This window comes from Centruroides vittatus, unplaced genomic scaffold (genome assembly GCF_030686945.1).
Source record: "Centruroides vittatus isolate TY-2023 unplaced genomic scaffold, ASM3068694v2 contig_4, whole genome shotgun sequence".
Taxonomy (NCBI): Eukaryota; Metazoa; Arthropoda; class Arachnida; order Scorpiones; family Buthidae; genus Centruroides; species Centruroides vittatus.
Genome location: NW_027122214.1, coordinates 2,321,669 through 2,334,112, shown reverse-complemented (window position 1 = coordinate 2,334,112; position 12,444 = coordinate 2,321,669). Strand labels below are relative to the sequence as shown.

The window sequence follows — 12,444 nt, the reverse complement described above, 5'->3', positions numbered from 1 at the left end:
AAATGCCTATTATATAAAACATAAAGTGGCATTGTACATTAATTTAACGGGTTTAATAAATGAGTCGTGTTAAAGGTAAAGAGTAACAGCCTTTTGCATCATCAAAGGCCATTCTGGCAAAAGTTGCTCGGACGAGTGGTTATGAGAATGACTAGTTTTTAATGGAAAGTGAAGCACAGGAAGTTCGACTTATTACGTCACTAAACACGATGGATGACGTGTTGTTGACATGCAAGAGTTCACTGGCTTCGGGCACCAGGGTAGTCGCACTTCATTCCCTAACTCTCTCGAGGTCAGTAGCCTAGAACCCCGTTAATGCCGGGACGGCCTTGGTTGTGTGTCTGGAAAAATTCTCTTTCAAATAACAAAGCTAATTTTAAAATATATTCTGCAAGTAAAGTCTCAAATTGCTTTAGTCTTAGTGTTTCACGTCTTCGCTTCCGTAACGTTAAAAATTAATCACTACCCGCGGATTTACACGTGAAGTTTTAAAGGGCTTTTTTTTGGTAAATGAACCATTTTACATCTGGAAGATTATAATAGAAACTGGAATTTATTACGTAGAACTTCATAATTAACGTTAAGATTTACAAAAAAAGGGATCAATTATATAATTAAAAGTAGTTAGAAAATATTGAAAAGAGATTATTTAAATGGATTCTTTAAATTTCCAATGTAAATAGGAAATATTTTATTTAAATTTATAAAATATTTTTACAAATGAATAAAGAGAATTTTAATTATTTACAATAGAATAATTCTATATTTATTTAATCATCCATAAAACAATTTAAAGGTAGAGAAATTAGCCAATTTATATATAAAAACAGTGTTGTCTGTATCGGGTATCTTTTATATATACGGCGATTCTTCTTTCAGAATTGCAACCACTTTCTTTCGTCTTTGTATCCGGCCTTGCAGGATCTGACCCCCGTCGAGAGAAAGAGTTGATGCCCTCTGAGATAGTCGAGCAATGCTCACAGCCCACTGTTCTGTTAATAACAGGTTGAGATGCCACGAGGTGAAGTACCATCTTAGGAACAACTGGCTGCCAAGAGAATAATGAGGAGCTTACTCAGTCGAACAAAGGCTCTTTCTGAATGGTTCAAATACCTATTTTTGATGCGTATTTCGTTTATATATAAGCTTTTACATTTTTAAAACATTCATTTGTAAAATTATCTGCTTATATATTAATGTTTTCGCATGAAAATTCTAATTATCTCAATGAGAGATTTACAAACGAGTGACGTACAGTACGTACTGTTTGACCTACGAATTTTTTCTATTCAACACATCGTTTATAAACATGGTTGCTATCGTTCGATCGCAAACATTACCAAATTTTACATATACATATTTAAAAATTTATTCGAATATAACTATTGATTTGACAGATAAATATTTCGACTAATATATATCCGGTGGGAAGCGCAGAAGTGGAGAAAAACAAACAAAAGTAAGACATGTGCATCCATTCGGGCACAGATAGATCTTGAAAGTCGTCACGGAGGAATACAGTTTCCCAGGAAGAAGACGGCAATGACCTAGAGAGAAGAGCCGATGACCCAGCCGAGTGACTACCGGTTTGATATTGCAGAGATGCAGGTTTTTGTAACACCTGCTGCCATATTGCCTTACTTCGTTTTTCCGCTTTTTCTCCAACTTGTTCAATGGGGAACCTGGCTAATTCGGAAATCAATTGCCAAAACTTGTTTCGCAGATATTTTTACATTTAATATGAAGTATTCGCTTTTTTTTCTCTATAATATCGAGTACAAAAAAGGGTAATAAGCGAAATTAACACAACGAAAACTCTTTAATAACGTTCGATGTAACCGATTAAAAATGGTAATTGCTGTTTTAATGATTTCTTTTTGTTCTTGAAGCATTATAAAATATTAATTGGGCTAACTTATCTCCATATAAAGCGCGATTATTTAAAAATAAATCAAATAAATGCCGTTCTCGTCGTTAGATTTCGATAAAAGTATGGAGATTAAACAAACATCAGAATAAAGTCTTAATGGGAATTTTTTAAAATAAATAAATTTAATTATATATTATTTTACTCGTTTACATAATACCTGTAAAATTTATACTTTTCTTTATTTACCTTAAGGAAAGTATTCCTGACCTTGTGAGAAAGCGTTACATAAATTTTGGAATTAATTGTGTCGTGTTTTATTTTTTAAAAAAATTATAAAATGATTTATAATAAAATTAAACAATTTTCCTCGCTCCCAACCTATTTATAAATTATTAATTTTTTTTCTAATATTTATAACTAATTAATTAATCCCTTTTCTAAGAGACTCAATGGGTTCTTTGGTCTATCTCGTCGTTTAAATAACTGAAAAATAAACCAGAAGCTTTGGCTTTCAGCAGTCCTCCATCATTTATCAACCCTAAGGTCCCTTTGTTGTTTAAGAATCGTCAACTATTAAAGGACAATGTTTTCATCAAGCGACAGAACTTCAATAGTAGCTTTTATGACGTAACTTAAAGTGTAAAGATTTATCGTCCTGCAACAAATATTATTACATTGACAGGCCAACTGGTTCAATCCCATTCAGAACCGTTCCTGCCTCCGACTCGTTTGTTTCCATCAACACTTTCTCGTTCATAACTGTCATGTTATGTAATGGGAACTACAAAGGAGTGAGCCCTGTACCCGAGAACTAAATACTGTATCAGAGACTATTACACAAGCGAGCAGACTGCTTTTTACACTATGATCTTTGATTCGTTTTACTGATGTCTATGTTATTACATTCGAACCGGTTATTTGTAAACTGTACGCACCATAAAAAAACCGTACAGTTTCGACTTAGTTAAGAAGTCGTAAATAATTCGTATCGGCGTCAAATTTGTCACGAATTTTTAATAATTAACCGGAATAAACGAAACAATTTCTAACTGGAAGTTGTAATATTTCCCCGGGCTAAAAAAAAAACGACAAAATAACCTAGCGTGGCTCGACCCGTACTTTCGCTTCGTAACTCGCGTTATCTCTATAGTTTACATATACATAAATACGATGAGGAAAAAGGGGAAACTATCACCTCACGTGACGTCGGTATTGATTGAGTTTCTTTTATTTTAGGACTATTTTATTTATAGACGAAAGTCGACCTAGAAGATAATATGGATAAAATTGCCATTGGAGCAGGTTAGATGGTTTGCAAGGCCTCCTTCAGGGGGTGTTTCTGTTCCGGTGAGCACAATCGCTGTCATTGACCGTCTCGACGCCTCCAACCTTGGCCGACAGGTAGACGAGACCTTGACGTTTTCTGCGCATGTTCGGCACTTTCCCTTTTTCGTCCCGCTCCTCCGCCTCTCCAGGGTCCAGTCGGGTCCAAAAACACCGACCATGCCGAAAGCCTTTCTCGTGCGCAAAAAATCGTACCCATTGTCGTTGGGGGCCAGGGGGCACGGTCACACCGCCCCCCAGCCCGGAACAAATGATAGTCGCCGTCACTAAAACGGATAGTCTACCAGGTATGTTTTTTAATTTTACGTTTGACATTTTCGTTAAGTTACGGATAATGTGCCCAGAATCGTTCTGTTGATTTCTCTGCGTTTAAAACGTTCTTCTCGTTTTCGCTTCTAAAAACCGTTCGAATTTTAATCGTTTATAATCCGTAAAACTCCCGTAAGTAGTCATTAAGTAATCTTATATAACACTACGTAAAACGAATAATCGTGCACACGTGGAGAAGATAAAACGTTAACTAACGCCAAACAGCTCGATTTGCATATCGGTACGCAGAGATTTTTAGCGTTGTTATATGTATACAAAGATAAATTACACCACGATAACACGGTAATTTCCTTAATATAAATTATATATATGTATACGTATTATCGTAACTTTTAAAAATTTAACGAAGAACGATCGATATCCTGTTCGATTAAAACCAAATCTACGGTAAACAATACGTAGTCTTGGATTAAATCCAAAGTTCTGAGAATATCCATTTTCACATTAACCGAAACTAATCCTAAAATGTAATTTATAATGGTATTTTTAAGGTCGGAGACGAATGCAGTCATTCTTTCTTGATGTTTTTTTAACCGAAACCCATTTCGGAAAGTCTCTTCCGAGAACAACTAACCCTTGAAACCCAAAATGACTCCGACTTACCCACAACCTTAGTCAGACGATTTCACTAAAATAACAGCCAGATTGATAACGTAATCTATTACATTTTTTCCTTCTTTTTTTTTGGAGGAGGATGTTCCGTCCCTGACCTCCTTCGAAATCACGTGAATTGAGTTCAGGGCCATCGGTGTCACGTTAATTTTATGCGTGAGTTCGTGAAATGCATTTTAAGAAGTTGGACCAAAACAATCGTCATACGTGTTATTTTTTTTTTCGTAAAACTCAAATTATGTTACGATAAAAAATGCCCATAAACTATTATGGTGTTAGTAGTTGAATCTAGTTAGGTCTGGTGTTTCATAGGTGAAACACCAGACCTTAACTTGATAAAATAGATCTATTCGGTGAGTATTTAATAGATATTCGTGTACGTTTCTGAATAATTTTTACTAATTTTTTTTTAAAAATTTTAATTAATAAGTTAAGCCTGAAGTTTCTTAAAATGAAAATTCCTTCCCCCCCGTAAATTATTCATTTAAACTCCGTATTAGTTTCGATAAATCTTCTACAGGTAAGTACGAGACAATGAAATAGTATGGTGGAAGACACAGCAATAGAAATTTTATAATGTTTTTTACTTGGCTACGCCATTATTTAGTATTCTTTGAGAATTCTAAGGGAATAAAAAGTGAAATATCTGATAGAGATCTGAATCCAATTAACATGTTGGGACTTTAGTGGGACGTAGAGGATCAGTACGAAAACTCGTTCTACAATCAAAATGCCGTTCTCGCGACAGTTAGCCATTGGAATAATGCGTTAGATTGTCTCAATGCCGACGTTTACAACGTATATATATTCTTGGAAATTGAATATTCGTGGAATTGTTGTGTACAGTTGACAAACCCGTAACATTCGTAAACTCGTTTGAATAAAACAAACGTTATTTCATTAAAAAAAAAAAAACTGAAAGGAAAATCCGGGTAACTTTTACTCACAGAATCGTACTTCTATAATCACTCCTCGTTATTGATGACGACGAAGGCGTAGCTGAGCTTCCAAATGTGTCCTTGGCAGTGGCCTTGAATGCAGGTGTGCGTCAACTAACTCCATTTTGATTCAAGTTTAAGTAATAATCGCAAAATTTATAGTAAAATCTCTCTCCTGTTTATTCAAATGAAGATAATCGTCAAACTCTTTAAGTTTAAAAATTGATCTTTTAATAATATAAACGTAATACGAATTCGAATCTAAATAGGTCAAACTGGCGGAGCGAATGAAACAATTATTAATTTAACACGTGTTTCCTCTCCTCATAAAGGAAGGAATTAATTTGAAGTTGTGAAATTGCGAAAATTTGTGACGTAATTTTCCGAGTAGCTTTAGAGGAAATTTTTTTTTTTCCTTTTCCGAAAAATTTCTTCTCGATCTAAAGAGATTTCTTTTTTACGTAGTCGTGCTGCCTACAGAGTTCTTCAGCGAAAGTGTACAATTCATTTCTTATTACGGTATAAAAAAAAAAAATAATAAAGTGAAGGTGTATTTTTAAAAGGTGAGGCATAACGCAAATGGAAATTACGATATTTGGCTTTCTACCCGGAAGGTGTCTTTCACGACGATGGCGTAACTGTTAGAGCAACAATGGAACGGAACCGTCCGTTATAAAGAAACTAGACACTTTCGCTTTTCAAGGTGACCCTTCTTCTACCCGGTGGCGGTACTAGTTTTCATAAACCGGGCGTTGTCGTTGTTGATGTGCCACGTGCTACTTTCACAAAATCTTATCATTCTGATCACTTTGGATCAATCATGACCAGTTCGACTGAATTAAAATCTGGTTTATTTAAATATCATTATTGATTGTCTACTTTGCACTACTGCATTCATTTAAGAGGTAAAGGATCTATAATCACAACTCATCTTTTTCACCATATGATATATGCTCCTTTAATTTATTATTTGTTATAGAGGAATCGGTTATTGGCTCATTCAAGTTTTGGAAGATGAAAAATAAATTTACGAGTTTCATTCAATTAATTCTTCTTTGGTTTTTAAATATATCGGAAAGAATGGATGATTATTTTGATATTAAATTATACAAATAATTAACTTTTTTTTAACATTCTGTAAAGAGTGTAAACAACTGATGTGGAAAATTTATCTGTATTTAATACCGTATCGTAGTTTGAGGATATATTTCGTGACAAGTTGGTTAGAATTTTTCGGCGCTGTGGTTTAAATATAAGCGTAAATAAATAGCATTTTACACATTTTATATATTAATTTTAATATATAAAAATCTGACACAATTCTTTTTAGTAAATTTTTAATAATTCATTCCTTTTAGATGATTCTCAATGTTCAACTGACAGCTGGCAAGTGGTGGATCGTAGCAGACCCGTTTCTCACACTCCTCCAATTTCTCCCCCGCCTCTCAGTCCGGAAAGGGTATCGACTACAAACTACGATCCAAAACTGATTGAAAGAATGCGACTTACCATCACATCTCTTCCTGTTCGTCTTTCTTCTCTTCCAGTACCTGTGATAAAAAGTGTTCCATTACAACCACCATCTCCCGAGAGCGATAATACCCAAAATTCTTCTGAAGAATTTTCAAAAGGATTACATCCAGCTTTATCGTCTCGAATATCAGAACTTCAACAAAGGGTATGAATATCTTCCATATAAATCATATATTTTTTTTATTAAAAAAGACTTATCTTTTGTATTAAATTATAGCTAGGGCTTCCTTCAAATGTGTCTTTGGAATTCGTCAATGGAGGACACGGAATTAAAAATCCTATGTTAAGATCTGATGATATGCGAGACGAAACTTTAGACGATTCTAAACAAATAAATAAAGTATCTGAAGACAACAGGTAAATATAGGGCCTATTTGTAGCTACAAAGGATAATGTTTGGATAGTTAATTCGATTTGGCTTTTTAATGCTATAAAAGTATCTACTTCTTCGAAAATAATCAAATCGCTCTTGCAATAAATCGATAATCGCTCTACATCAATCCCGTGAGACGTCAAATGGAGAAAAGATCAGGATGTCTCCTTTCAATCCAGGATGCTGGAGATTTTCGTAAATTTTCAGAACTATTGCTTAATGAAAAGCTTTTTTAAGAAATAAATACTGAAAAATAACAAGAATAAGTAAACTTTATAAGAGCGGAGATTAAGATTTATTCCGTTAACACTTAATCTTAAAGGAGATAAAAGTAGTCTATTGAATAATGAACTTTACAAAAATCTTACTTAAATCATATTTTCTAAATCAACTATTGGGTCTAAATTAAATTTATCGGAAATTAGAATGTTTCCTTTCTGAAATTAAAAAGGCACATTGGACGGTAATAAAATTTATTGTTTTTAAAAAATTTCTAGGTTCAATTGCCAGATATGTGGCAAAACTTTTGGCCTGCAACGTCTGTTAAATCGTCATCGTAAATGTCACAGTAACATGAAGCGTTATCTTTGCACGTTTTGTGGAAAAGGTTTCAACGATACTTTCGATCTCAAAAGACACACCCGAACCCACACAGGTAATAAGCGCACTAATTAAATAATATATTTAAAAAAAATTTGATGTATTAATAATTAATTAATATATAAAAATCGTTGCAGGTGTTCGGCCCTACAAATGTAGTCAGTGTGAGAAATCATTCACACAACGATGTTCTCTCGAATCTCATAAATTAAAAGTTCACGGAATTCAACATAACTATGCCTACAAAGAAAGGAGAGCTAAAGTTTATGTTTGTGAAGAATGTGGTCACACCACAAGCGAACCCGAAGTGCATTATATTCATTTGAAGGAAAATCATCCTTACAGTCCGGCGCTTCTCAAATTTTACGATAAACGTCACTTCAAATTTACAGATTCTTCTGCACCCATCATGTGTTTAAGATTAGCAACTTCTCAAGCGTGCAAAGAAACCTGAATCTCTGCTCAATTTCATACGTGTCTTTCCATTCCTTGTTGCAGTGTGTTTCAAAAGTAGTTTTACTTGTTAGGGGAGACAGATACCTAGTTTATATTTTAGGTAATAGATGGCAGTACAGATCATCCGTAATATTTTTTAATATTTTTGTAGTAATAATTTTAATTTAAAGCGCTTTTATTTGTCCCTTATTTTTTTAAAAAGTAAAATAACCGATACTGCACCGTGTGCAAACTAACTTAGCAGATAATCATAATAATAATAGAGGAAGTCTCTATTTTGTAAATAATTAAACTTCGTAACGTACCTTCATCCTCTCATAGAATGAGGTACACAATCTCTTAGAGTATGGAAATGGTAATTTACTTTGGGTCCTTTTCACGCTTTTGAAACACTCTGTATTATAATGTACATACAGTATTTTATGTATTTCCTAATGAGTTTTGAGTACAAAACTACTATTTTTTGATCTTGCTGAGAATTTATTTGTTGTTGTTTTTTCATAAAACATTCCATAAAATATTTTTTATATTAAAAAAAAACTCTCGAAGTGGCTTCCCTGAAAAGTACAATTTATTATTATTTTTTTAATATAATTGGATCGCTGTTCTCTTTCTATTAAAAACTTGTACAAAACTTCCCGAAAGGAGAAAAGCATCCTTATATTTTTTTAACAAAGTCGTTCCTATTTAATTCTAATATTGAAATGTGTGTTACACCATTTACAAAAGGGATAAGCAAAAAGTGCCTTTGTCTTAAACACTAATAGAATTACTGGACAACTGTAAATAAACTTTTTTTTTATAAAGCTTTGTTTAAAATGTTTTGTATTTTAAATTTTATATAAGACATTTAACCGGCATATTTGTCTTCGTAACGGTTAATATAACTGAACGAAGTTTATTTATTTACTTAGACAATAGTGGGACGTATCGATTCAGAAAGTATTATTCTATATAGACTAAGATTGGAATGCGATGAATTTCTATTTTTCTGGTCCTGTTTTGCGTATTGTAAAAGATTAAAATCGACCAAATATTTATTTTATATTATTCAAATAGGATTTACTTTTATTTCGAATAAAAATTTCATTTAGTAGGCCCGCGTTTGAATATAAGAGCCATTAAAGAACAAATTAAATGCATCAGAAAAAATGTTCAAATATGTATTACTTCATTTTATTAATCACTTTAATGAAATATATGTACAAGATAAATTGTTATATAATTTGCCAGGTTCCTATCTCAAAAAGTCTCAAATTATTGAATTTAAACTTAATATTTGGTCATTTTGTTAACTTTTCAGATGGTCTTTAATCAAGTTGTAAATAAATAAATTAATTAAAATAAAATCGGATTAACGAGAATGAATCTAAATTAAGTTAAAAAAATTAATAAATCTAAAAAAAAATTTGACACAATGAAGGGAAAGCTTTAAAAATGTGGCTCCATCTAACGACAAATAAAAAAACGAATACGTAAAATTTAAATCAATAATTCATAATTAAAAGCTATATATTTTTTAAATATAAATCGAAGTATAAAAAAATATAAAATATCGATTTTAGCTATAAAATGACTGTGAAAGTTCAAAATTATTAACTCGATCTTCGTCGAACCTATAGATACAAAACTCAGATATAAATCAACTGCAGAGCAGCTTGTGTCGGTGCCTTTGATATTCGTCAGACTTGTGTCTAAATGCCTTGAGCGAAAAAGTCTTTATTCAAGACTTACCTAGCAGATAATGCCAGAAGATATCTGCATTCTTGATTATATGAACTATGAAGATCAATTGGTTTTTTATTGCTTGAATTAATAATTACTTTACTTCTATTAGGAGATTGAGCATTATACAGGAATTTTATGATCTTGTGGATATCTTTAATTAAAGGAATTCAAGCATTATAATGTGCCATACTTCTCTTATAACTAAAGTACAATGAAAATCGAATTATTTGGGCATATGTCTGAAATCCAATGGCATAAATATGCAAAAAATTAGACTGGCCTTCAGTATTACGTCTTATATTTTATTTTAAAATAATGTAAAAATTTTTATTATTTGGTATTAATTTTAATAATTAGAATAATAAACATTTTTTATTGCATAATATTTAGTTTATGTTAAAAATAAGTAATCAAATATGTGGTTTTAACGCGAGAAAAAGTTTCGAATTGCAATCAATACTACTTATATCAGTACAATACAATGGACTCTCGATATAATGAACCGAACTAAATCACTCTCTAAATCAAGAGTTTACTACACACATAAAGAATAGCAAAGAGAATTAATTCACTACATTGGGTGAGGGGTGACTACCCGATATCAAGAGCCATTGCAGTTATATAGGGTATCCATTTACATCTGTCCAGAAAGTGGCTGGAATCTCCAGATGAACAAAACAAATAAATAAAGAATCTGTCCAGAAGCAAAACAGATCTTTCTAGCATTACACGAGTGTATGCATGTAGTGTACGTTTGTTCTAGAGCAGCGCCAAAATAACCAATATTTAAGTATCTATCTAAGAGCAAAAAAATTAATTCATTTGAAATATGCAAATTTTTCAAACGTCATACCAAGATGCAAATTACGAAAGCGATTTTGACGAATCACATTGTGGCACATGATGCTAATATCTCTAAAGAGACATCAGCATCGTATATCGTAATATACGACAACACGATGCAGTCTGTTAGGTCCCAAGATTAAATCTTGAGTGCGCCACTATATTAGATAATAGAGTACAGAGGCAATGCCTTATACTCACGAACAATTCTCACAAAATAAAGCTCACTTTTTGTATTAATTTCTGCAATGTTGTCTTTTACAGTGATATATTTTGTATGTTATAATAAATCGTCTTAAATTGATTCCCTCTGTTTTAGCGTTGGAACAAGCATGCACCACCTGCTTACACTCTTGCAATGCTAGAAAGATCTCTTTTGTTCCTGGACATATTTAAATGGACACCCGTATACCAAATGGAATAGCGAGTTAAAATTTGTTAGATGTGTAGTCGAAATATAAGCTTAACTCATATGGTGCTTTGTATGTAAACCATTATTGTTTACTTATAGAAATCAGATATTGGTTAGAAAAAGCAAACATTTTATATAACAATCATTCACTTATTCTTAATTCTTCGAATTTTCAGATCCATAATGTTTGGATTTAGCTAATTGTTTCACTTTTATGTGAACAGATAATGGACTGTCAATCCAATGATGATGACGCAGACAATGATTATAAAATTTCAACATTTGGCACAATTATTTTAGTTAGTATATAGATAACATTCGATAATTTGATTTATAACTTAATAGTGCATTCTTTTTCTTATAGTTGTTTTCAAGCCTACTGAATACAGCGCAAACTTGGGGGTTGACGGCCGGATGGCCGAGCGGTCAAGGTGGCAGCCTACCGCTCTGGGGGACCCGAGATCGAATCCGAACGGGTCGAATAATCCCCAGGAATTTTTCGGGGGGGGTCCGTTCGGATATGTTGGGCCCCGTCTCTCACCACCCGGTCGCCCCATTGTGGGCCTGGCCAAACCCATAACGGGCCGTCTATAAGAGGCCCTCTTAGTGCCCACGGGGCGGAAAGAGTTAAAAAAAAAGCGCAAACTTGGGAAGCCTACAGAAGGTTCCCAAGTTTGTGCTGCATTCAGTCTATAGAGTAAGACTCGTGCACAGGACTGAAAGCGTTTTCAGATTCACAATGTATTGGACTAAACTCGTTATAAAATGCACTGCAAATTTGGGAAGTCTCTGTAGCAAATAATAATACAGTTTCGAAATGTTTGAATAAAGCTTCACATAGCTAACCCCATTTTCGATTGGAGATGGACCGAGCGATTTGAGATGCAACTCTTCAAATATATGTTATTTTCTTAACACCTTCAAATATATCTATAAATATCCATTTAGGCAAATTTTTACATTCAAACAGAGAACATGTTGAGACAGGTAGCATATGGCATTTGCCTGCGTGGAATCAAAAGTGTTACCCTGTGAAAAGTTCATAGTAAGTACCGATACATAGGTATTTAATTTTCCACATCTAACGACTCGGGTTTTTCATTTCTGAACGGTACTTTCTTAATTCTAATAAGTGCCCTCCAGTAGCCGAGTGCATATAACCATCGAACCGCAGCTCGTCGTCTAATAGGGTGGAAAGCTTTTCTGAGTATGGCTCATCTCCGACTTTGTATTGCTTAACTTTAATATTATTGAACCAATTGTAGATTGTAGACTAGGAGACGACATTCTTGCCAAACGATTGCACCGTACAGTGATAAGATTAGGCTGCTTTTATACCAAATTGATAATCGTAAAGCGTACTGTACCTGTACATGTTCGAATTTGGTCACGGGAAAGCGTTGGC

General features: G+C 33.3%; 1 protein-coding gene across 1 annotated transcript; it reads left to right on the top strand.

Annotated features, from left to right (window-relative positions):
* The first annotated feature begins 3,004 nt into the window (after window positions 1–3,004).
* LOC136976262 (transcription factor ovo-like homolog lin-48) lies at window positions 3,005–8,856 on the top strand. The gene is made up of 5 exons (XM_067271484.1): window positions 3,005–3,501; window positions 6,453–6,772; window positions 6,845–6,984; window positions 7,498–7,655; window positions 7,738–8,856. Exons 1-5 carry the CDS (start codon window positions 3,300–3,302, stop codon window positions 8,052–8,054), a joined length of 1,137 nt encoding a protein of 378 aa, XP_067127585.1. The 5' UTR covers window positions 3,005–3,299; the 3' UTR covers window positions 8,055–8,856.
* Window positions 8,857–12,444: the final 3,588 nt, after the last annotated feature.